The sequence below is a fragment of the Denticeps clupeoides genome, chromosome 2 (genome assembly GCF_900700375.1).
Source record: "Denticeps clupeoides chromosome 2, fDenClu1.1, whole genome shotgun sequence".
Taxonomy (NCBI): Eukaryota; Metazoa; Chordata; class Actinopteri; order Clupeiformes; family Denticipitidae; genus Denticeps; species Denticeps clupeoides.
Window position 1 is genome coordinate 10,882,555 of NC_041708.1, and position 20,967 is coordinate 10,903,521.

A 20,967-nucleotide genomic window follows, 5' to 3' on the forward strand; every position below is an offset into this window, starting at 1 on the left:
CAGACTTTCCAGTGACACGTCCCCGCTCCGCCGTCCTGTTTCCGCGCGGCGGACCACGTGCTGCCTACGTCAGCCGAGGAAGCCATGGCCGCATCCTTGATGCGGATCGGTGGGAAGGTGAGCCTGAACGGGCGGTTCTGGTCGTGCAGCGAGGACCGAGTGCTGCTGCTGCTGCTTCTGCGGCGGCTGTCGCTGCTGTCGCTGCCCACCCCCGTGGCCGCAAGCCGCGTTTAAAGCCCGCGGTGTCGCCCCTACTTCACGCGTTACGTAACGGAGACACACGCAGAACAGCCCGAGCGGGACTCTCCTCTCTGGGTCGCTTCTGAAGAATTATTGCAACCATTTAAGAAGAAAGTGTTTCTGCATCACTGGAAGCGGCTTGTGTGTGTGTGTGTGTGTGTGTTAGATACGTGCTGCACAAAGTGTAGTATTTAATGACATAGTTTAAACATGAGGCAGTTTGGTTTGTAAAATCAATATTGTCTATTCTGATTGAGTAACTCACACGAAGTGCCTATAATAACAACAGCTTATATATTTTCTTTTGATATGTTTCATAACAATAGTTCAGTCTGCTAGAATACCAAAAACAAGATCTTTTCATTTTGTTTTCTCCATGTTCCGACCCTGTGGAATAAAATCGGGCCGGGCGCGCCCCCCTTTTACACCGAAGCCTGTGAGCTCTTCTCTGAACTCTGCTTCCGCCTGCAGGTCGGCAGGCAGCTGTCCCGCTCCTGGAGCGTATGCCAGGTGGGCCTGCGGAACGCGGCGTCGCAGTCGGCACGCGATGCGGCTGCAGAGCAGGCGTCCGGCCTTGGGATGCCGTTCCCGCCGCTGCAGACCTTCTCTGAGGAGGAAGGCATGATGATGGATGCTGGTGAGTTTTGTGTGATGAACCGCTTTTTCTTTATTTGTGGTGGCCGGACGTTAGAGGGTTTCACGTGTCTGTCTTCGTGTATCCACTGTTGTCAACGCTCGGAAACAGTCAAGAAATTTGCCCAAGAAAGGATTGCACCATTTGTGTCCAAAATGGATGAAAATTCCAAGATGGATGATGAAGTGATCCGTGGCCTCTTTGAACAAGGGGTATGGTCCCGTCACCCTTACACGCGTGACCAAAAATATTATATTGCCAGAAGTTGTATGATTGATTGATCGGTTGAATGAATGCTACAGCTGATGGGGATTGAGATTGACCCGGCGTACGGCGGCACCGGCTCCTCTTTCTTCTCCTCCATTTTGGTGATTGAGGAGCTGGCGAAGGTGGATCCGTCCGTGTCGGTGCTGTGTGACATTCAGAACACGCTGATCAACACCCTGGTGACAAAGCTTGGAACAGAAGAACAGAAGGAGAAGTACCTCACCCGCCTCTCTACTGATACGGTGAGATCGATACTGGCCAGAAAAATTAGTGTTTAACTAATATAAGTAGTTTGAATGCACTAAATATCAGTCTTCTGCTCAATAGCGTGTCACTTTAATAGGATAGTAAAAGTTCCAAGGGCTTTCAGAACTGGGTGGTGACCGGGGTTAGTTGATCACCTGCATAATTTTACCTAGTGGAATAACAAGGCCCGGTGTAAGAGCTGTAGTATCTGTGTAGTCAGCCCTCTTTCGATCACACACATTTCTTTAATCCTCTTTTCTTTCAGTTGTGGTCTTTGTGTATTTATAACGGGCCATAGAAAGTGGTTTTATTAGCACTAATGCTTACACACGCAAGCTCATCATCACTCCTGGCTCTGCTTCAGACACTAAATCACATTATAAAAATGGTCATAGTTCTCAGCACTTTTTTTTCCAAAGCTTTCTGAAAGTGAAAGCAAAGTGATTGCCATTGTGAAGCACAACACACGGTGCACACAATGAAGTGTGTCCTCTGCATTTAACCCATCACCCAGAAAGGCAATGAGAGGCACCCGGGGAGCAGTGTGTGGGGACGGTAAATCTTAGCAGGTTTGCACAGCAGCACCTTGGTGTGTCGGGATTTGAACCGGCATCCTTCCGATTACGGGGTTTCCTTAGCTATATCTGTTTCCAGAGCTTTCCTCTTTTAAATTCGAGCCTTCCCCATCAGACCAGTCCATCGGGAAGTGTCCTGATTAGCTACTCATGGCAGAGGTGGCCTAGAGGTTAAGGAATCGGCCCCATAATCAGAAGGTTGCCAGTTTTAATCCCGATCTGCCAAGGTACCACTGAAGTGCCACTGAGCTAACCACCGTGCCCACACACTGTTCCCCGGGCGCCTGTCATGGCTGCTCACTGCTAACTCAGGGTGATGGGTTAAATGCAGAGGACAAATTTCACTGTGTGCATCGTGTGCTGTGCTGCTGTGTATCACAAGTGACAATCACTTCACACTTTCACTGTTAGTAGTACAAAAAACACCCATGTTACACCTCTTCTTACCTCCCTCCACTGGCTCCCGGTAGCTGCTCGCATTGAGTTCAAATCCATGCTTGCCTACAGGGCTGTAAATGGAACTGCGCCCTCCTACATCAATACAATACTACCTAGCTACACTCCTGCACGCTCTCTCAGATCAGCAAATGAAAGGAGACTAAAAATTCCTTCTTCACGGGGTCTCCGATTCCAATCATCTCTGTTCTCCGTTGTTGTCCCTGGCTGGTGGAACAACCTGCCCTCCTCCACACGACTAGCCGAGACTATCACCACTTTTAAGAAGCAGGTGAAAACCCTCTTGTTCAAAAAATATTACAGACAAATCTAACACTTACACACGCACATGCGTACACATTGCACAAACAATACAAAAATGTATAAATACATTATAATTTTTCTTCGTCTAGCACCTAACAATCTCTGAGCATGCTCTTCATTGACAAGTTGAGCCTTATCAGGGCTCTTAGTTTGTAAACTCAATATTCTATAAAAATCGAACGAGAATTGCTGGTGTCTTCCTCTTGTAAGTCGCTTTGGATAAAAGCATCTGCTAAATAAAGTAAAGTGGTGGTAGTAGCCTAGTGGGTAACACACTCGCCTATGAACCAGAAGACCCAGGTTCAAATCCCACTTACTACCATTGTGTTCCTGAGCAAGACACTTAACCCTAAATTGCTCTGGGGGGGGGGGGACTGTCCCTGTAACTACTGATTGTAAGTCGCTCTGGACAAGGGCGTCTGCTAAATGCTGTAAATGTAAATGTAAAGTAAAGTAATGTAAAGTAGTACAGGTTTTCTCAGTGGAAGTGACACACTGTTGCCAGCAGGTGGGGCTCCAAGCCCAAGAACATTTTTCTTTTCCTTTTCCCCCAAAGCCCTGTGGTCCTTGTTAGCCTCTTAAGTCACTAAGGAGGAAAGTGTCTCTACTGAAAGCTGTAGTGGTAAATTTATAACAGAGGATTAGAATTTATCAATTTAATTTTGATCAGATAGATTAATAATGGGTGGTAGTAGCCTAGTGGGTAACACACTTGCCTGTGAACCAGAAGACCCAGGTTCAAATCCCACTTACTACCATTGTGTCCCTGAGCAAGACACTTAACCCTAAGTTGCTCCAGGGGGACTGTCCCTGTAACTACTGATTGTAAGTTGCTCTGGATAAGAGCGTCTGATAAATGCTGTAAATGTAATGTAATAAAAAAAAAAAAAATCCTTTACACTAGGTGGGAAGTTTCTGCCTATCAGAAGCTGAATCGGGGAGTGATGCGTTCGCCATGAAGACCCGTGCAGACAAACACCAAGACTATTACATCATCAACGGTTCCAAAATGTGGATCAGCAACGCGGAGCAAGCTGGAGTGTTCCTGGTGATGGCCAACGCTGATCACTCTGCTGTTAGTATTGTTACGGTCATTGCTAACACTCGTGCATATTTCCCTGTTTCGTCTTTTAATTTCCTTTTTTTCCATTTCCTATCCCCAAATTTTGATGTGCAGGGCTACAGAGGGATAACCTGCTTCATAGTGGACCGAGAGACAGAGGGTCTCCATATTGGCCGAAAAGAGAACAAGCTCGGCCTGAGAGCCTCCTCCACCTGTCCTCTGAACTTCGATAACCTGAAGGTGGGTCACCTCAACTCTATTTTGAGTGTGGAACTCCCTCATGGTACTTCCTGTTAGTGTAAATAATGGGCGGGCGGTGGTGCCCTAGCGGCTAAGGAAGTGGTCTCGTAAGTGAGGTGTCGCGGGTTTGAATGCCCAACCACTAAGGTGCCACTGAGGCCACCTTGAGCAAGGTACTGTCCCCACATGCTGCTCCCCGTCTGCCCAATGCTTACCAAGGGTGATTGGTTAAACATATAGAACACATTTTGTTGTGTGCACTGTATGATGTTCTGTGTATTGCAGTGTCAAATGACAGCTCAGCTTTTTTTCCCCCTCAGGTTCCTGAAAAGAATATCTTGGGGAAGGTGGGGCATGGGTACAAGTACGCCATCGGGATGCTGAACGAGGGAAGGATTGGCATTGCTGCTCAGGTACATGACTGTCCGCGATGTAGTTTCCAAAAGGTCCTCTATTTATCGTTTAAAAGATCAATATGCTTATTTATACTTACTTTGTGTTATTCAACTTTTGACTTATCTTGGCTGATTTCATTATTGAATCTAAAATAAACAATAATTGTAATATACAATCATTGTAATATTTTCCCCTAATTTGTTGATATAAATCATTATTACTATTTTAATGGCTTTTTACTTGGTATTGTATTTTGTTGTATAAAGATATTTTTCTGTTTAAATGACCAATTCTGATTGTAAAGTTTATGCATGAAACATTGTTTTAAAATTATGTTACAATAAAATTGAGCATCTAGAGGGCCAGTTAAACCAATACTCTAAAACACACTTTTCCAACCCAATCAGGGGGATCTTAAAAATAAATAAATAAAAACTCTGATCTCTGAGCTACATACTTTTAAACTTGATGTTATGCTTCAAACTAAACCCAAGAGCCTTGATTTCAGATGCTGGGACTGGCTCAGGGCTGCTTCGATCAGACAGTGCCCTACACCAGACAGAGGATACAGTTTGGCAAACGCATATTTGACTTCCAGGTAAACTCTGTTTTCTATTGAGTGTGTAAATATTATATATGCTACATTTTTCTTCTCGCCCACCATCCTTTGTAATAGTCTTATGTAGGGGCGTGTATTGGCAAGGATCTCAGGATACGATATGTATCACAATATATATATCATGAATATATCATTATACAGTAAAGGCCAAAAGTCTGGACACACCTTCTCATTCAATGTGTTTTCTTTATTTTCATGACCATTTACATTGGTGAAGACATCAAAATTATGAATGAACACAAGTGGAGTTATGTACTTAACAAAAAAGGTTAAATAACTGAAAATGTGTTATTTTCTAGTTTCTTCAAACTAGCCACCCTTTGCTCTGATTACTGCTTTGCACACTCTTGGCATTCTCTCGATGAGCTTCAAGAGGTCGTCACCTGAAATGGTTTTCCAACAGTCCTGAAGGAGTTCCCAGAGGTGTTTAGCACTTGTTGGCCCCTTTGCCTTCACTCTGTGGTCCAGCTCACCCCAAACCATCTCAACCGGGTTCAGGTCTGTTGACTGAGGAGGCCAGGTCAGGAGGTATTCAGTGAGAATTTACCAATATAAATGGTCATCGAAATAAAAAAACACATTAAATGAGAAGGTGTGTCCAAACCTTTGGGCTGTACTGTATATTGTGATACTGCACATATTGCAATATTCTAAAGTTCACTGAAAATGTAAAAAAGCACTAATACACGTATAGTGCCATACAAAGTGCAAGAAAAAAATCCCGCTTTTTACTTTCATTTACTGCCCTTCTAATCTAAATCAGTTAAACAAGACCTGATTGGCTGATTGCAGGGCATGCAGCATCAGATCTCCCATGTTGCCACACAACTGGAGGCGGCTCGGCTGCTGACGTACAACGCTGCCCGGCTGAAGGAAGCTGGAAGGCCCTTCATCAAAGAAGCCTGCATGGCCAAGTATTTTGCAGCAGAGGTTTGTTCCGCAGTCTCCTCTCATTGGAATTGGCTGATGGGTCACATTATGTGATTTTATTATTTTCAAATGATTATTCGATAATTAAATCTTAAAAACACCTGATCTTATGCTGCTTTGGCCAGGTGTCCGCCCAGTTAATTATTATGCGAGTGTATACACTAAGTTAGGTGAATGGAATTTTATTATGATTTGTTTCTCTGAGACTACCCCCGCCCCCGTGTAGTCAACACTTCATCGGACCCGTTTCTTTAAAACTGCATAAACCTCCAGTGTCTCTCGATTCACAGTTTTATCCCTGCACTTGATCAATTAATCATCAAGCCCTTGATTAGGTGCATCAGGTTGTGGTAGTAGACTGATTGCAGGGCCAGGCTGGGTGTTTTCTACCCAGCTCCTCTGTCAGAGCCCAGTCAGTCTGCCCTGGATCCGTTCGCTATCTCAAGACTCGGATTGGCCTCGGATTTTGTGCAAGGCCCGCTGATCGGCTGGTAAATAATGCAGCGATATTACGTTACGTCACCCCGCTCAGGTTTTCTCGATTGGTGAATCAAATTTGTAACAAGGATCTAATGGATGAGTGGGGGGGCTGCTCTCAGACAAACTGTGGTTTACTATAAAGGAGTTCGAAATAAGCAAGGAGGCTACTTGCACATTCTGGATGATTTAAACCCGCCCCTGTTAATCCGTGACAAGGCGCAAAAATGTTCTTGTTTTATCTATTTATTTAAATCCCAAGGAAAACTTACACTAGCTGTCAAGCCCCAGGCTTAGCACAGCGCTTTTCCTTCCATGTGACTGCTATAATGATAAAATATGCCTGCAGGAATTCGTGTAAAAAGACTACATTCATCTACATGTCTTGTTATTGATGGGTGTATTTTTAATTAAGAGCCGCTACAGTTTGCATGACTTTGATCTGTTGTCTGAGACTAAAATGCTCTTGTTAGTCTTACTCTGCAAATGAAATTGGACAGAGACTACGTAAAGCTACACTAGCTTTCCACATGAGAGTATAAAGGGTAACTGTACATGTACAGAAGGGTCAAGTGGGGGGTGTCAACTGTAGGGCCTGTCAAAGCCCATTGAGACATACTGTATGTGATTTTGGGCTATATTAGAAATAAATGTTGTTGTTGTTGTAACTAAGTCTAAGATGATGATTCAAGGTTAGTTAACAAAGCTACATGTATAAAAAACAATTAAGCAAATTTTATACGAAACCAGAAACTTTTTTTTGTTTGTTTCCAGGTTGCAACACTGGCAACATCCAAATGCATTGAGTGGATGGGAGGGGTTGGCTTCACCAAAGACTATCCCATTGAGAAGTTCTACAGGGACTGCAAAATAGGTGAGCTGTCGGGGCTACACGCTAACATGCGCAAGGGCACAGGGGTTCAAATACAGATGAGTCGCTGGCCACTCGATCCCTCTGAAGTTTGGCAGCTTGACCTTGTCTGCTCAGGAAGGGTGGATTTAAATGAGGGCCTGGCCCAGATCTGAGGCCTGGACTGAATGCGACTTTTCCTTTCATTAGTGGTGGCTCCGCAGGCTCCTTGCAGCCCCAGAGGATTGGGTTGCGCTTTTATTTTTAACAGGGTTTGACGGAGTGTTAGTTACTGCTGGAGCTGGTGACGTTTTTCAGGGTTCAGAAACGTCCATTTGGGGATTCTGTAAGAATGTAGCTATAGACATGTACGATTACAGTCTTAATGTCACAATGATTTTTTTTTTAAATTGGAACTTTTTTAGCAAATTATTCAAGGCTGATGCAAATGATGAATTGTAGCTACTTAAAGCAGTAGCATTGTGTGTTTTGTTTGTAACAATATATCTCTGCTTCCTGACCAGGTACCATCTATGAGGGAACAACAAATATCCAGCTATCCACAATAGCCAAGCACTTGGATAAACAATACGACAACTGAGACCCATCCGGATAAGTCAGGGGTGTTGGACTCCATCTGTTACTGTTGTCTGTGTATGAAAATTATTTTTACTGTAGTGCCCTCTGCTGTTGCCTGTTCATTTAAGCAAATCACTGCTGTGAATTTTTCCTTTTAAAACCTTTTTCCCTTCAAGCCAAGAGCTCTATTTCCAAACTAACGCTACTCAATAAGCGTGGGATTTTTCTGTTAGTGTAGGCTGAAATGCGTTCAGAGGATTTACATAAATAAAACAAGAAATAAATCTCTTGGTAGTTAATGAGAAGGAAACATGATCTTTAATGGTTTATTTATAAAATGAGTTTAAATGGGAGGAGTTCCAATGATTGATAGCTCTCATGCATGCTACTTACTCATTCTGGAGTACAAAAACCAACACTTTAGCAGCATTAAAGACAGTGTTTCTTTTTCTGTGTTTATATATTTAGGTGTGTAAATTCTGAGCATTGTGCTTCCTTCCATTTTGAAAATAGTGCCTTTAGTGTTCCACTAGCGTTCATCCTATCTGTCTGATAGTTACTACTGTAGATGTAGCAATCATGCAGTGACCTACACAAAAACACTATTTGGCACACTTGGCTGCTTTTTGTAAAAAAACAAAAAACTATTGTCTCTTCTGTCCATGCACATTAATGTTACACTTCCTTTAGCACAACGTTTATGTATTTCATGGAGATTGGGAGAGGCTTGAATGAACATATCATTGCGGGGAGGGGGTGGCACGCCAGGGCCATCTCTAATGAATGAATCAGAGAGTGCCTTAAATCATTAGAGTGGACCTGTTAGACATTAGATACAGTGTGTCAAGTGATCGCCTTTGAGTGTTCTTTATTTAAGCGACATGGTTCTAACCATTTCTGTCTTTGTCATGACAAATAAAACTAGCAAACATCTACTGACTCATGTGCTGCCTAAAAAAAAAAAAAAAAGGGGGTGTGATCCATACACTGCCAGAATTGTGTCTTTGTATCACCATACGGATGGTGGAGTTAAGATTACAATATCTAGTGAATAAGCACAGAGATGCAGGAAAACATAACCAAGCCGGAAAAGGAGCAGTCAATTACAACACCTTCTAATGGCCTGTCAGTGCTAATGTTATTTTTTTGCAATTTAATTACGCTCAAGTTTCAGACTGAGGGGAACTCGTCTTAAATAATTTACCCCCTGAAGAGCGATTTGTCAGTGGGTGAAGATAAATTGGATTTTCCGTGCGCTGCGAAACACATCAAGGGCCCTTTATCCTTCTACATATGTTCTCAGCCTGGATCAGTTGACACCAGGCTACTACAGGGACCAAGGATTTTGTAAAACTAGACATGCTTGTCTTGGTTTAATTAAGAAAATTATAGAGTCTGTTTCCACTCATAGATGTGCCATATTTGTTTGTGCTCCTTCTTTTGTTTTCTTCACATTCGGCTCATATTGCACAAAATTTAAATAATGAAAGGGAGGGGATTAGCACTCAAACTGGTCTTCTCGCCGTTAAAAATCGCTTGCCTGTGTTTGAAGCAGACACTCTGCATGTTTTAGGCACACAGACAACACCAGGCCGCCTATTTGCACACTCCAAGCAAAGCTGCACCTGTCTCCTTCCGAAAAAATGATCCTCTCCTCTTAATTCAGGGTTAACAAAGACCAATTAAGCAGCCTGTCTGCGGCGCTAAATTGGATGATTTCTGTTTTGTTTGCACTCCCCCCCAAGACACAAAATCATAAATTTATTACCATCTGAAAGGGAATGTGGGAATTACATTTCACAAGGAAAAAAAATTCTGAGTTCTTTCTAACCTCACATGCTTTTTTCTGCCCTTAAGTGTGAGGTGATATAATTTCTTAGGAAGCATCACTATAGTAACAGTCTCCACTCTGAGGTTGCCAGACCTCTTTTTTTTTCTGTGAATTTGAGCTGCTTTTGAACTATTCCTACAATCTGACTTCTTTTCCTGCAAAAAAATGCATTTATCTGTATAGAAAAATTCTAATTCCAGAGGTTTACAGAAAAGTGGTGTCTTAAACCCAGTCCCATTGCAATGTTGTATTATCACATCATATGAATCACATCTATGAAATATGTTTCAGTAAATTGCCTGTTTTTTCTAAATATTTTTATATTTAAGACATTAATAGTAGGACAGTTTCAATGGCTATCCTAACAAAGTGGAAAATATGCTAATTCAGCAACACTGTAGTTCTAATTCTGCCTGCAACTCCTTTGTGAGAAATGAAGACACGATATGTTTAAAATAACATTATAAGAATCGCCTGTATTCTAAATGAGGAAGTTTCTAAAATGTCCACAGACTTAGTCTCTCTATGTAAATAAATTGAGTAAACATTTTAGGTAATAAACATTAATGTGAACTTCCAAAAGTGTCCTGTTGGCTGTTTGAGTTTTTGCCTTGGTTTTATTGTCCATTAAGCTGCGTTTTTGTCCTGCTGACCTGGCAACACAGGCCGTAAGCGAAACATCATTACTCAGGAGAAATGAAGGAGCACTGGGGATGCATAATTCATCCAGCGCCGGTCTATATCTGCCCCCAGATCCGTGTGAGGCTTCTGAAAAGAGAGCGAGGCGGAGAACAGAAGATTAGAATAAAGAACGAACAGATTAGGGCTTTTCATTCACCCCGCCGCCACTCCATCTCCTAGCTCACGCCTAATGAATGTAATTGGTGCCTTTGATGAAAATGCTATTATCTGGATCACACTTTACACTGGCAAACTGGGCCCCCGCTCCCCGCCCAACCCTACCCTCCCTGGTCCTTTACTGGGAGGACCATGAGCCCCCCCTCTAATTATGCATGAGAACAAGAACTGTTCAAAACAGCACATGCTATCCTTGAGCCCCCCCCCCTTTCACGCTCAAAGGGGGGACAGGCTGCAGCCGGCTGTGTGTTGCACAAAATCCCATTTGTCCAATGAGGTTTATGCATACACTTAAACGCTTCCTCCTGCCGGCGGACAATGTGGAGGGATGAAAAATGTGTTTAAGCAAGGACCTGCTGTGAGCTCCGGACCGTTGTTTCCTTTGTGGTCACGTTAGCTCTTCGTTACTTTTATGCACAGGTTGTTGCAGTTTACAAAACATTGCGGGTGCACAAAGACGCCCATTAACTCCCTGTTTCTAACAGGTTTTGGAGATTATTTCATCTATTTTGCAATTTCCTTAGAATTGTGTCCCCATGAAATCAGTGCGAGTAATAGTCATTAAAGGTCAAAATGCTTTGAGAATGTTGTGATGGCTGAATTCTGAACACACTATCATACGTGTAATCAATAATGTATTGTGTAATATAGTCAGTCATGTATTCAGAATCATTTTTAGAATACATTTGTGAAAATGCAGGTATAAAACAGCCATTAACCATCATTTGGTTATCTGAGTGATTAATCTGTCAATTATCATGAATAAAATATCAACATATTCTTTATTGACTGTCATGCACATCCATATTTGAATGCACATAGCAGATTTAAATGCCAGCAGAATTATCCTCTTTTAATGAACTGTATTCTAATAACTGCCCGGTTAAACTGTAACATAAAAAAGATGTTTCAGCTTTGTTTTCTCCACTATATCATCCCAACAACTGGTGGAACCTTTTCTGATTTATTTGTACTAGACCAACATTGGGATCATGGCCAATAAACAGTGAAGATTACGGGGTGATTTGAAGGACTGTATGTAAAATTGTGTGTACTTCTGTGGCACTTGTTGTCGGGTTTTAAAGAACAGATTCCTGGTGCCAGGGGTTTCACTCACGCGACTGAACAAATCCATGGATCTTGTGTCCATCTGAGGTGATTTGCTGGACGCTCTCCTCTACTGTGGTCCAATTTCAGTGGCGGATCTATGAAGCCAGTGCCCATTAAATGCAAACTACTGTTTATTTCAGATTCCAGTCCTTATTCCTGCATGGCACTCACTAGATTGTAACCTATTGAAAACAGACTATGAAAAAATACAGCAATGGGGCTAACAAGTGCACTGACCGTTTTCACAGAAGCTCAGTGTGTGACTAAACATGATGGTGGCACTGATGACATTTGATGCTTGATAAACCCAGTGGCTGAAGCCGCCATTTTTTAAAAAGACTTCTCGCAAACGATAACCGATGAAGCAAACTGAACTGCAAACTTGGATAGAAAGTTGCACAGCCAAACAGTAAGTGTGAATGTAAACAGGAAATTCAGGGCAAATCGGGTTAATAGCAGCACCAGCCTGGCACAGTCACCAGCACTCCAACGAGCAGGGTTACCCCAGCAATGATGCATGCCAGGGCCTGCATGAGGAAGGAATGCGCGGGCTGACCTCTGACCGCATCGACCAGCCTCCCACGAATGGGGCCATTTGGACCCTGGCCACAAAACCACATGCAGCCTGGCCGACATTATCAATAACTTTGACCGGTGACACTAATAGACCTTGTGTGCTGCGTCTGAGGTTATTACTACCTCCGTACGAGGGTGGAGGCCCAAACCCAAATCGAGTCAGCGGTTCTTTCATCCTGAATGTAATGTTTTTTTTTTCTGCTATTACACCAGCAAAACGTCAACTTTTGTTTCAAATTCATAAAAAGAAATGAACCAAAAATGCCCAGACTCTAATGCCGACAATGCTTTACATGTACCGTTCATACTCTCGAAGAAAAGAAAAAAAGAACCAGCGTTTGAGAAATGACTCCACAGCCCCTGTTTGTCATTGTTTGAACATGGCAACGAACACTAATGTCACCGTATTGACGTCTGGCAGCCTCACATTCGTCAGGCGTGAACAGGGTGTTCGGCTTTGACAGATAGGGACACCTCAGAGACTGCTTCTCAGTTTCAAATCCCGAGTTTCTCCTCCTCCGTGTTCCCTCATCACAGAAGGATTCATTACTTTTCTTTTCCCAAGGCTGCACATAGTGGAAATGCAACCCGTGTTGGAAAAGGAAATGTTGTTGCATTTCTGAAACTTCTGAAGTTTAAAAATGTTAAAATGTATATTAGACCTCATAAAACTCTACATATAACAAATGTATGAGCATTTTGTTACATTTACAGAACATATTTGATTGCAGTAATCCAACAATTCAGGTATTGTAACATTCTACAACAAATCCTACCTGACAGGATGTGTAAGTGATTCTTGCGCACACAAGGGCCGGCTTCACCCGTGACAATAAAAACGATGCATAATAATCTGCAGGACGTAATGACACTCTTCACCTTGTAGAGGGAAAGAGAGAGCGTTAAACAAGCGGCAATTCTGGCTCAAGTATTTGCAATAATGTTTGCATGTCTTGTGCTCCATGACCATGGCCTGAGTAACACACACACACACACACACACACACACACAGTGATTGTCATTGTGATACACAGTAAACAGAGCACACAGTGCACACAACGAAATGTGTCCTTTGCTTTTAACCATCACCCTTGGTGAGCAGTGGGCGCCCGGGGAGCAGTGTGTGGGGACGGAGCTTTGCTGAGCGGCACCTTGTGGGTTCGGGACTTGAACCCAACCTTCCGATTACGGGTACATTCCCTTACCCACTAGTCCACCACTGTCCCCAACTTCCTCTGTGCATTATTTTTAAGAAATATTTACCTTATCAAGAAAAATGTATTATGCTATTTTTATATTGTGATTTCTTTCTTCAGAAAAGGAAATTTCAATATTTGCATTTCGTACCCTGAAGAGCAGCACATAAGAGAGTAAATCTGCCAACTGTAGAGAATTCTCACATTTGAATCAAATTATTTCCTTGGTATCCTGGTATCCTGGGCAGTCAAAATATCTCAAAACATCACAACCGTGATAACATTTCATGATAACACACACACACACACACACACCAACCCTGCCAGCTTCAAGATATTCCTGCAGGCAGTGACTGCAATCCCCTCCCCTTCTTGCAAAAAAATCGAAGCTTAATCAAGGTGTGCGTTAAGAAAATGTATTGTTGTAATATCTCGGCAAAATCTCTCCCATTTTCTTCTGGTGCCGGGGACATAGATCATCATCTCACCAGTCAAAATGGAGAGCAGTTTAAAATTTATTGGCCTTTGATTCTCAATTATACGTGTTTATGGCTTCATCTGTCTTCCACAATTCCAGCCAGGTTTCCCTGCAAGCTGGAATATTATTTATGTGGAATGTGAAGGGTAGGGAAAGCGAACGGGAATGTGGCCGGGAGAAAGTTTTCAGAGGAGGTAGCCATGCCAGAAAAGCCTAGCTGTTATGACACTAGAAATTGCTTTATTGATGGCTGGCTCGGCCGCCTGCGCATTCTTCCATTTGTAAGTTGGCCATATCTATATCCTGTCCCTGCCAGTGACAAAACAGGCTGTTGGGCCCTGCCCGTAACACCGGGCAGGACCACAATGGCCACTGAGACAGGGCACGTTGTTGAACGTGCTTGTTTCTGCATGGATAAATGGGAAGCCCCATCGTAACTTCCTCCAAGTAGACAGGAGGAAAGGAAATCGCTGCCCGCAGAGTAAGACTTGCGGGTGCGACAAACGTCAATCACGCAAACAGGCTGATGAAACCTGGCTCGGGGGGCAGCGAGGTGGGATGACACCCCGACCGCCTTCAAATGGGCCGCGAAATGATCCCGCAGCTGGCTGGCTGTTAGTGCCATGCAACACAGTCGTTTTCACACCCTCTCCTGACATTATTTTTTCTTCTTGTTTTTTTTATCCCCTATGCCGTGTTGTTCAATGCCGCGATTTGGTACAATCGCATAACGTTACGTCGACCTATAATCCACTTCTATCACCCTTGAGAGCCTCGTATCCAAAGCGTACACCCAAAATCCATTCTTGCTCAAAAGCAATTTACAAGCCTGATCGCGAGCGTCTACAGGGCCGCTGTTATCTGGTGTCAGATTTTTCATCATCCTCCATCATTAGCCCATGATGGATGTAGGCCTATAAACTACCTAAACTGGACCTTTTAACAAACCAGAGGCAGGCTATCATGCCTTTAATGGAACCTGCTGACCCTGTCTTTTGGGGCCCTCTATTTGTCATCTTCAGGGTAAAATAATCAATAACATGCTTTGGAAATAAATAATATGACAGTGGCAAGTCCCTCCTGCTTTCTTTCATTCTGTTGTGGCAGAGATTCGTTTCATAATATAATGATTGACCATATAACACAGTCCTCGTCATATACAAATGTAAGTCCCATCGCTGCACATCTGTGAATTGTTGTTATTCCGCGTTTTTTTTTACGTCCCTGTTGGGGCCCTTTTGTTTTCCAGACACTAGGTGGCGTGATTTGTACGCGTAGTGGTTGCTGTTGCACTATGCATCGATAATTCTTAAAACGCCCATTTTCGCCAAATTTTAACCTGCGTTCTCCCCCGATTGAACGAGAAATGCAATAAAGCTAGAAAGAAAATATCCCTGAGATGACGTTGACAGCGACAGCACGCGCAATTCTTCATCTTTTCAGTGGGAATGCAGAATAGTGTGGTAGTAGCCTAGTGGGTAACACACTCGCCTATGAACCAGAAGACCCGGGTTCGAATCCCACTTACTGCCATTGTGTCCCTGTAACTACTGATTGTAAGGATAAGGGCGTTTGATAAATGCTGTAAATGAATACGTGGAACGGCTCGTGTCTTCCTCTGCTCTGGCACGGCGTAAGCTATACGGTGTACCGAAACAAGTCGGCGTCACTGGCTAATTCTAGCGGTTAAAAAAACACGTGTGAATTTCATTGGAATTAATGTCTTATTTGTTTTAATTGAAAGTGTCTCGACCGGATCCAAGAGCGCCTCTTAATTGCGACAATTTCGTTCTGGCGAGTAATTGGCCATCGACACCAGAGACTCGCGACGCCTTCCTGCCCATTGGCAGACGAAACGCGGGGCGTGGCGCCACGCCCACTTCTCTCTCTCTCTCTCTATCTCACTCGCCCCCGTTTGCGCAATCGCCGCGCGCCGCCGCATTTAACTCGGGTGACATTTTTATTTCATCGCGGTTATAATCCGGCACGAGGCGGCGGCATCGATCACTCGTCCCGTCCCGTCCCGTAGCGTCCCCGGTCCCCCGTCCCGCTCTCCGCGCTCCCTGGAGGCTGGACCGCTACGTCCCGCGGAAGGTTCCGTTCGTTTGTATGGTGCCGCACGCCGGTGCTTAGCGATGGCGGAGACGGCGCCTGCCAAAGAGTCCCCGTTCTCCATCAAGAACCTGCTGAACTTCGACAAGCCGGCCAAGCCCAGGGCGCTGGTCGCCTCTGCCAAGGGGCGTCCGGAGGGCAGCTTGTCGCTCTCCAGGGTGGCCGACTTGAGTTTGCCTCGGCTGGACGTCCCCGCGCACAGATTCGGATTACCTGCGCAGTACCTGGAGCGCGCGTCCGCCTGGTGGTACCCGTACGCGCTCAGCTCATCGGGGTACGCGCACCGAACCGGGGGTGAGCTTATTACTTATTCTATTTACAACTCGTTTACGAGTCGAGTTCAACTACGTTTCTGAACTCCATTTAGAATTTTTTATTCGTTTTACAATAAATGTAAATAGTTTTTTTTTTTTTTTTTACCTGTAGTTCTAGAAAAGGCGCGCGACTCCTCGCCAGCGTCCGTCACCGACAGAGACTCCCCGGAGCTGCTGCTCAAATCCGAGCCGGATGCCAAAGACGACGACGACAACAAAAGCGGCGACGACGAGCTCGTCATGGAGGAGAGCGACCTGGACGAGCCCAGGCGGGAGGACGAGTGGAGAAAGGGCGCGGACAGCCCGGACAAGCGGCCGTGCCGGAAGAAGAAGACGCGCACCGTGTTCTCCCGGAGCCAGGTGTTCCAGCTCGAGTCCACGTTCGACGTCAAGCGCTACCTGAGCAGCTCGGAGCGCGCCGGCCTGGCCGCCTCCCTGCACCTGACCGAGACGCAGGTCAAGATCTGGTTCCAGAACCGCCGGAACAAGTGGAAGCGGCAGCTCGCCGCCGAGCTGGAGGCGGCCAACCTGAGCCACGCGGCCGCGGCGGCGCAGCGCGTCGTGCGCGTGCCCATCCTGTACCACGAGAACTCCGGCGGCGCGGACGCTGGCGGCGGCGCGCAGGGCGGCGTGGCCGCCAACCAGGCCCTGCTGACCTTTCCCCACCCGGTCTACTACTCCCACCCCATAGTCACGTCGGTGCCCCTCTTAAGACCGGTCTAACGACGCCATTTTCGTTCAAAAACGAACACTTTGCGCCGTGTTCGTTGCGCGCGAGAACTGCTGCGCGTTCTGCTCGTTCTTTTTTTTCGCGCCCTGGACACGACTGACCAATAAAATCTGTCGTTCCTCACCGTCATCGACCAATAACACGCACCGATACTGTCGACGGAGCTCCACTGGACACTAACTGGACGAGTTTTCGCCGCAAATTGGCCAAAATAACAAATCCTTCATAATATAGTGATTTAGTTCCGTATAGATAGATAGATAGATAGATAGATAGATAGATAGATAGATAGATAGATAGATAGATAGATAGATAGATAGATAGATAGCATTGAAGAAGGTGCAGCACTGTGACGGGAATACAACCGGAAGTGAAATCTCCAACGGTGGTCTAACGTGATAAAACGAACTTTATCGATAAACTTTATCGAAAGACTCTATTCATGTTGGTGCGAAGAGCTAAAAAAAACGTCCAGAATGACAGCTGTTATATTCTTGCTCTGTCAGGAATGCGGTGAACTGGGGATTGTATTGGGAAGCGTTATGGAAACATCACTATTTAATTTCATTGTTGTTGTTGAACGCGGTTATTATTACCTGTATTAGTCTCGGACACTGTTGATGGGGTTTCCTCATTTCAGACAACATAATCCGGATTATATTCCACAACGGTTAAGCGCTTCTTCTGCAAATTGGGTTTGTACAGCAATTAAGAGGAAATGTGACCTGCAACACTGTGCCGGGGTCGGTGTGGGGGTCTGGGCTGCTGGTTGGGGCGGAAACTAACATGGTTTGCAACATGCGTCTATATTAAAAGTGTAGATATGTTACAAACTAGACATCTTCTGTCTGTCACACAAAAAAATCTTTAATTTGTTGAAAAATTACGAAATCTACATTTATTTCCTTTACGTTTTTCCATACGTTCAAAATACGTCGTTTTTACTTCTCATTTTTGGTAAAACACTGAAGCGCACGCGCTTACAGAAACAGACGCTCCGTGCAGATTTTCCTTACTTTTATATTGTTTTTTTTTTTTTTTTTAAGGAGGGGTATATAATTTAACAATTTTCATGTGCAATATTGTCGGATGCGCTGCTCGTTTTCCCTTCTTTTTTTACGTGTTAATGTCTGAGGACAATCAGTGAAAATAATAGTTTCATATTTCGATTTTCTTACGCACGTCATATATATAAACTTAAATATATATAGACCTGCTTTGAACCAATGCTGCTGATTTTGTTATTAATTACTCTTTTTTTTGTGTGTGCAAATATTTGTGCAGACCACTAAAATGAACAGGTTTCTTCTTTGTACATGGTTAGACATTTTGATATTGTATTGCTGAAATAAATTGTGAAAGAAAACATTTAAAGGTACTTCACTCGTCTGTCTCATTTTCCAAATTTTTTTTTATCCTCAGCAATGAAAATCATTTTTAAACCCCAAGAATAAGATGCATGTCGGCAACAGTTTAAATTCTTTCATAAAGTGTGAGATAATGCATTGTTAATTGATTTCATGCATACGATTTTAAACCTGATATGGACATTTATCATTTAAGAGCTGATGCATAGGAGTCTCGTCAATTTTATTATACATTATAAACACATTATTACACAAGTATTAACAATGTAGTGTTTCCAGTTATTCATATTGAATCATTTATGCTCGTATCAGTCAAATCTGAAATTTAAAATAAAAATTATTCAGAACGTACTTTTATTTGCGGAATTTATATGTTCATTAAATTTGTTTCATTATATATTGTAAAAAAAAAGGTATTAAAAAGCTAAACGAGAACTAGAGTGGCTGCTTGTGCGCCAGGGGGTCATTGTGCACCGGGCATAATTTCGTGATAATCAGCCTACAGTAACTGCATGTCATCCCCATTCCATTGGAATTCTACACAGTTCCATCCTTAAAACGTGCATTATGACGAGGATGATTGTTATTATTATCATTACAATAATTCCGTGCCAGCCACTCGCGTTATTGACTGATCAACGCAAGTCCATTTCAGGCCATTAGGAGACACATTATGGCAGAACATCGATTTGCTTAAGCTGAGTGAAAATGAAAGTCGATGTTCACGCACACGACCTTCGTCTGTTTCGTGGGCCAGAGGACAGATCTCGTGCGTTCTTAAAACAGCAAAATGTTAAATAGCTTCACCCTCCCCCCTTCCTCTCTAATTATTACAGCAGATTTGTTGTTTTATTTGAACATATTTGTCCGACGGTCTTATTTATCCCAAATGGCACGATAACCAGGGATAACCGTTCCATTCCATGAAAGACCTGACTGGGATGAACGTGGGATGTATTAGAAAAGAGAGGCAGAGAGAAAACAGAGAGAAGAGAGATTTATTTTCTATTTCCTCTCATGCCCAAATGATATTTCGTTTCCAGTTAATGTGGATAACGGATTCTGTTCTGTCCACGTAAACCTGGACGTCGGTTCAAGTATCCATGGAAAAACTTACCGCTTTTTGCACGTCGTGTTATTGTTTTGAATATTATACCAATTTATGAAGTATTATTTATATATTATTATTAAAATTGTAGTCTTTCTATTAAAATGTATATTTATGTACACACACAGTCACACACACCCAGTGCCCACTGCCGTTTAAAATGTCCGGGGTTTTGCTTCCCGCGTGTGATTGGACCACGCAAGTCAAACCCTCCTTCCACGCAAAACCGGAGGCACGCGCGGCGCCGCCGCGAGTCCATAACTCGGGATTCGTAGATCCAAGCGCGTCCGGACCCACGGCGTCGACAGTGAAGGAACGCGGCTCTCGTCCTAACTCCGTCGCCACCCCCACCCCCTTACCCTCCCCCGATCCCGAGCGCGCGGGCGCGCAGGCGAGGACCATGCGCCCGGTGTTTTGACCGGTAATGCCTCCAGGATGAGTCGCGCGGAAGGCGACGGCGTCAGCAAGAGCGCGCCCGTGCCGATTTCCAGCTTCACCATCCAGTCCATCCTGGGCACCGCCACCGGGGCCGCGCGCAACGACGCCGGCGGCGCGCGGAGGAAGCGCACGCTCTCCGTGTCGTCGGAGGAGTGCAGCGGCGGCGAGGAAGGGTCGGAGGCGGGAGACCACGGCGGCTTCACGTGCCAAAGTAAGCCATCCACCTTCTTTATTTTTGCGGTGGGGTGGAGGGTTCGAGAATGTGGGTACACGTGACGCCAGTTAAAGGTGGAAAGGTCGTTAAGGAGGTTAAACAGGTTTACGTCCCCGTGCGTCTCGGTAACCTTGGAGAATCGTCTCCCATTCTGTTTCCCAGGCGCGAAGAAACGCGCGAAAGGGCCGCCGGAGTTGGAGAGGAGGTCGCACCTGGCGCAGAGCTTCTATCCCGGCGGAGCGCGCGTCCCGGCGTCGCCCCACAAGGACACCGAGGACAAGCTCGGCGCGTCGGGCAAGAAGAAGACGCGCACCGTGTTCTCCCGGAGCCAGGTGTTCCAGCTCGAGTCCACGTTCGACGTCAAGCGCTACCTGAGCAGCTCGGAGCGCGCCTGCCTGGCCTCCAGCCTGCAGCTGACCGAGACGCAGGTCAAGACGTGGTTCCAGAACCGCCGGAACAAGTGGAAGCGGCAGCTGTCCGCCGAGCTGGAGGCGGCCAACGTGGCGCACGCGTCGGCGCAGACTCTGGTCGGGATGCCGCTGGTGTTCCGCGAGAACTCCCGGCTGCGGGTTCCGGTTCCCAGGTCCATAGCCTTTCCCACGCCGCTCTACTACCCCGGGAACGGCATCCCCGGGCTTCCTTTATACAACCTCTACAACAAAATTGACTATTGACTTTCACCCAACCATCTAAACCATTTGTAATAATAATATTACTGCGCATGTACTTTTTTTTTTTGGTCACTTATGTTATTATGTTA

At 44.7% G+C, this 20,967-nt stretch overlaps 3 protein-coding genes across 3 annotated transcripts; all 3 read left to right on the forward strand.

The window, feature by feature from the left end:
* Positions 1-17: 17 nt before the first annotated feature.
* acadsb (acyl-CoA dehydrogenase short/branched chain) lies at positions 18-8,808 on the forward strand. The gene is made up of 11 exons (XM_028961930.1): positions 18-117; positions 712-877; positions 986-1,086; positions 1,177-1,383; positions 3,626-3,796; positions 3,899-4,024; positions 4,345-4,437; positions 4,929-5,018; positions 5,832-5,969; positions 7,221-7,320; positions 7,821-8,808. Exons 1-11 carry the CDS (start codon positions 85-87, stop codon positions 7,895-7,897), a joined length of 1,302 nt encoding a protein of 433 aa, XP_028817763.1. The 5' UTR covers positions 18-84; the 3' UTR covers positions 7,898-8,808.
* Positions 8,809-15,909: 7,101 nt separating this feature from the next.
* On the forward strand, positions 15,910-18,125 carry hmx3b (H6 family homeobox 3b). Its single transcript, XM_028969924.1, has 2 exons — positions 15,910-16,330; positions 16,463-18,125. Exons 1-2 carry the CDS (start codon positions 16,060-16,062, stop codon positions 17,071-17,073), a joined length of 882 nt encoding a protein of 293 aa, XP_028825757.1. The 5' UTR covers positions 15,910-16,059; the 3' UTR covers positions 17,074-18,125.
* Positions 18,126-19,786: 1,661 nt separating this feature from the next.
* Positions 19,787-20,960, forward strand: LOC114784588 (homeobox protein HMX2-like). The gene is made up of 2 exons (XM_028970081.1): positions 19,787-20,204; positions 20,370-20,960. The coding sequence occupies exons 1-2, from the start codon at positions 19,991-19,993 to the stop codon at positions 20,879-20,881; spliced, it is 726 nt and encodes a 241-aa protein (XP_028825914.1). The 5' UTR covers positions 19,787-19,990; the 3' UTR covers positions 20,882-20,960.
* The last annotated feature ends 7 nt before the right edge of the window (positions 20,961-20,967 follow it).

Excerpts from the sequence above, each read along its gene's own strand:
- acadsb (XM_028961930.1), top strand. The coding sequence starts at position 85 with ATGGCCGCATCCTTGATGCGGATCGGTGGGAAG. Across the intron at positions 4,438-4,928 it reads GGATTGGCATTGCTGCTCAG|ATGCTGGGACTGGCTCAGGG; the intron begins GTACATGACTGT and ends CCTTGATTTCAG. Across the intron at positions 7,321-7,820 it reads CTACAGGGACTGCAAAATAG|GTACCATCTATGAGGGAACA; the intron begins GTGAGCTGTCGG and ends CTTCCTGACCAG.
- hmx3b (XM_028969924.1), top strand. The coding sequence starts at position 16,060 with ATGGCGGAGACGGCGCCTGCCAAAGAGTCCCCGTTCTCCATCAAGAAC. Across the intron at positions 16,331-16,462 it reads GTACGCGCACCGAACCGGGG|TTCTAGAAAAGGCGCGCGAC; the intron begins GTGAGCTTATTA and ends TTTTACCTGTAG.
- LOC114784588 (XM_028970081.1), top strand. The coding sequence starts at position 19,991 with ATGAGTCGCGCGGAAGGCGACGGCGTCAGCAAGAGCGCGCCCGTGCCG. Across the intron at positions 20,205-20,369 it reads CGGCGGCTTCACGTGCCAAA|GCGCGAAGAAACGCGCGAAA; the intron begins GTAAGCCATCCA and ends TCTGTTTCCCAG.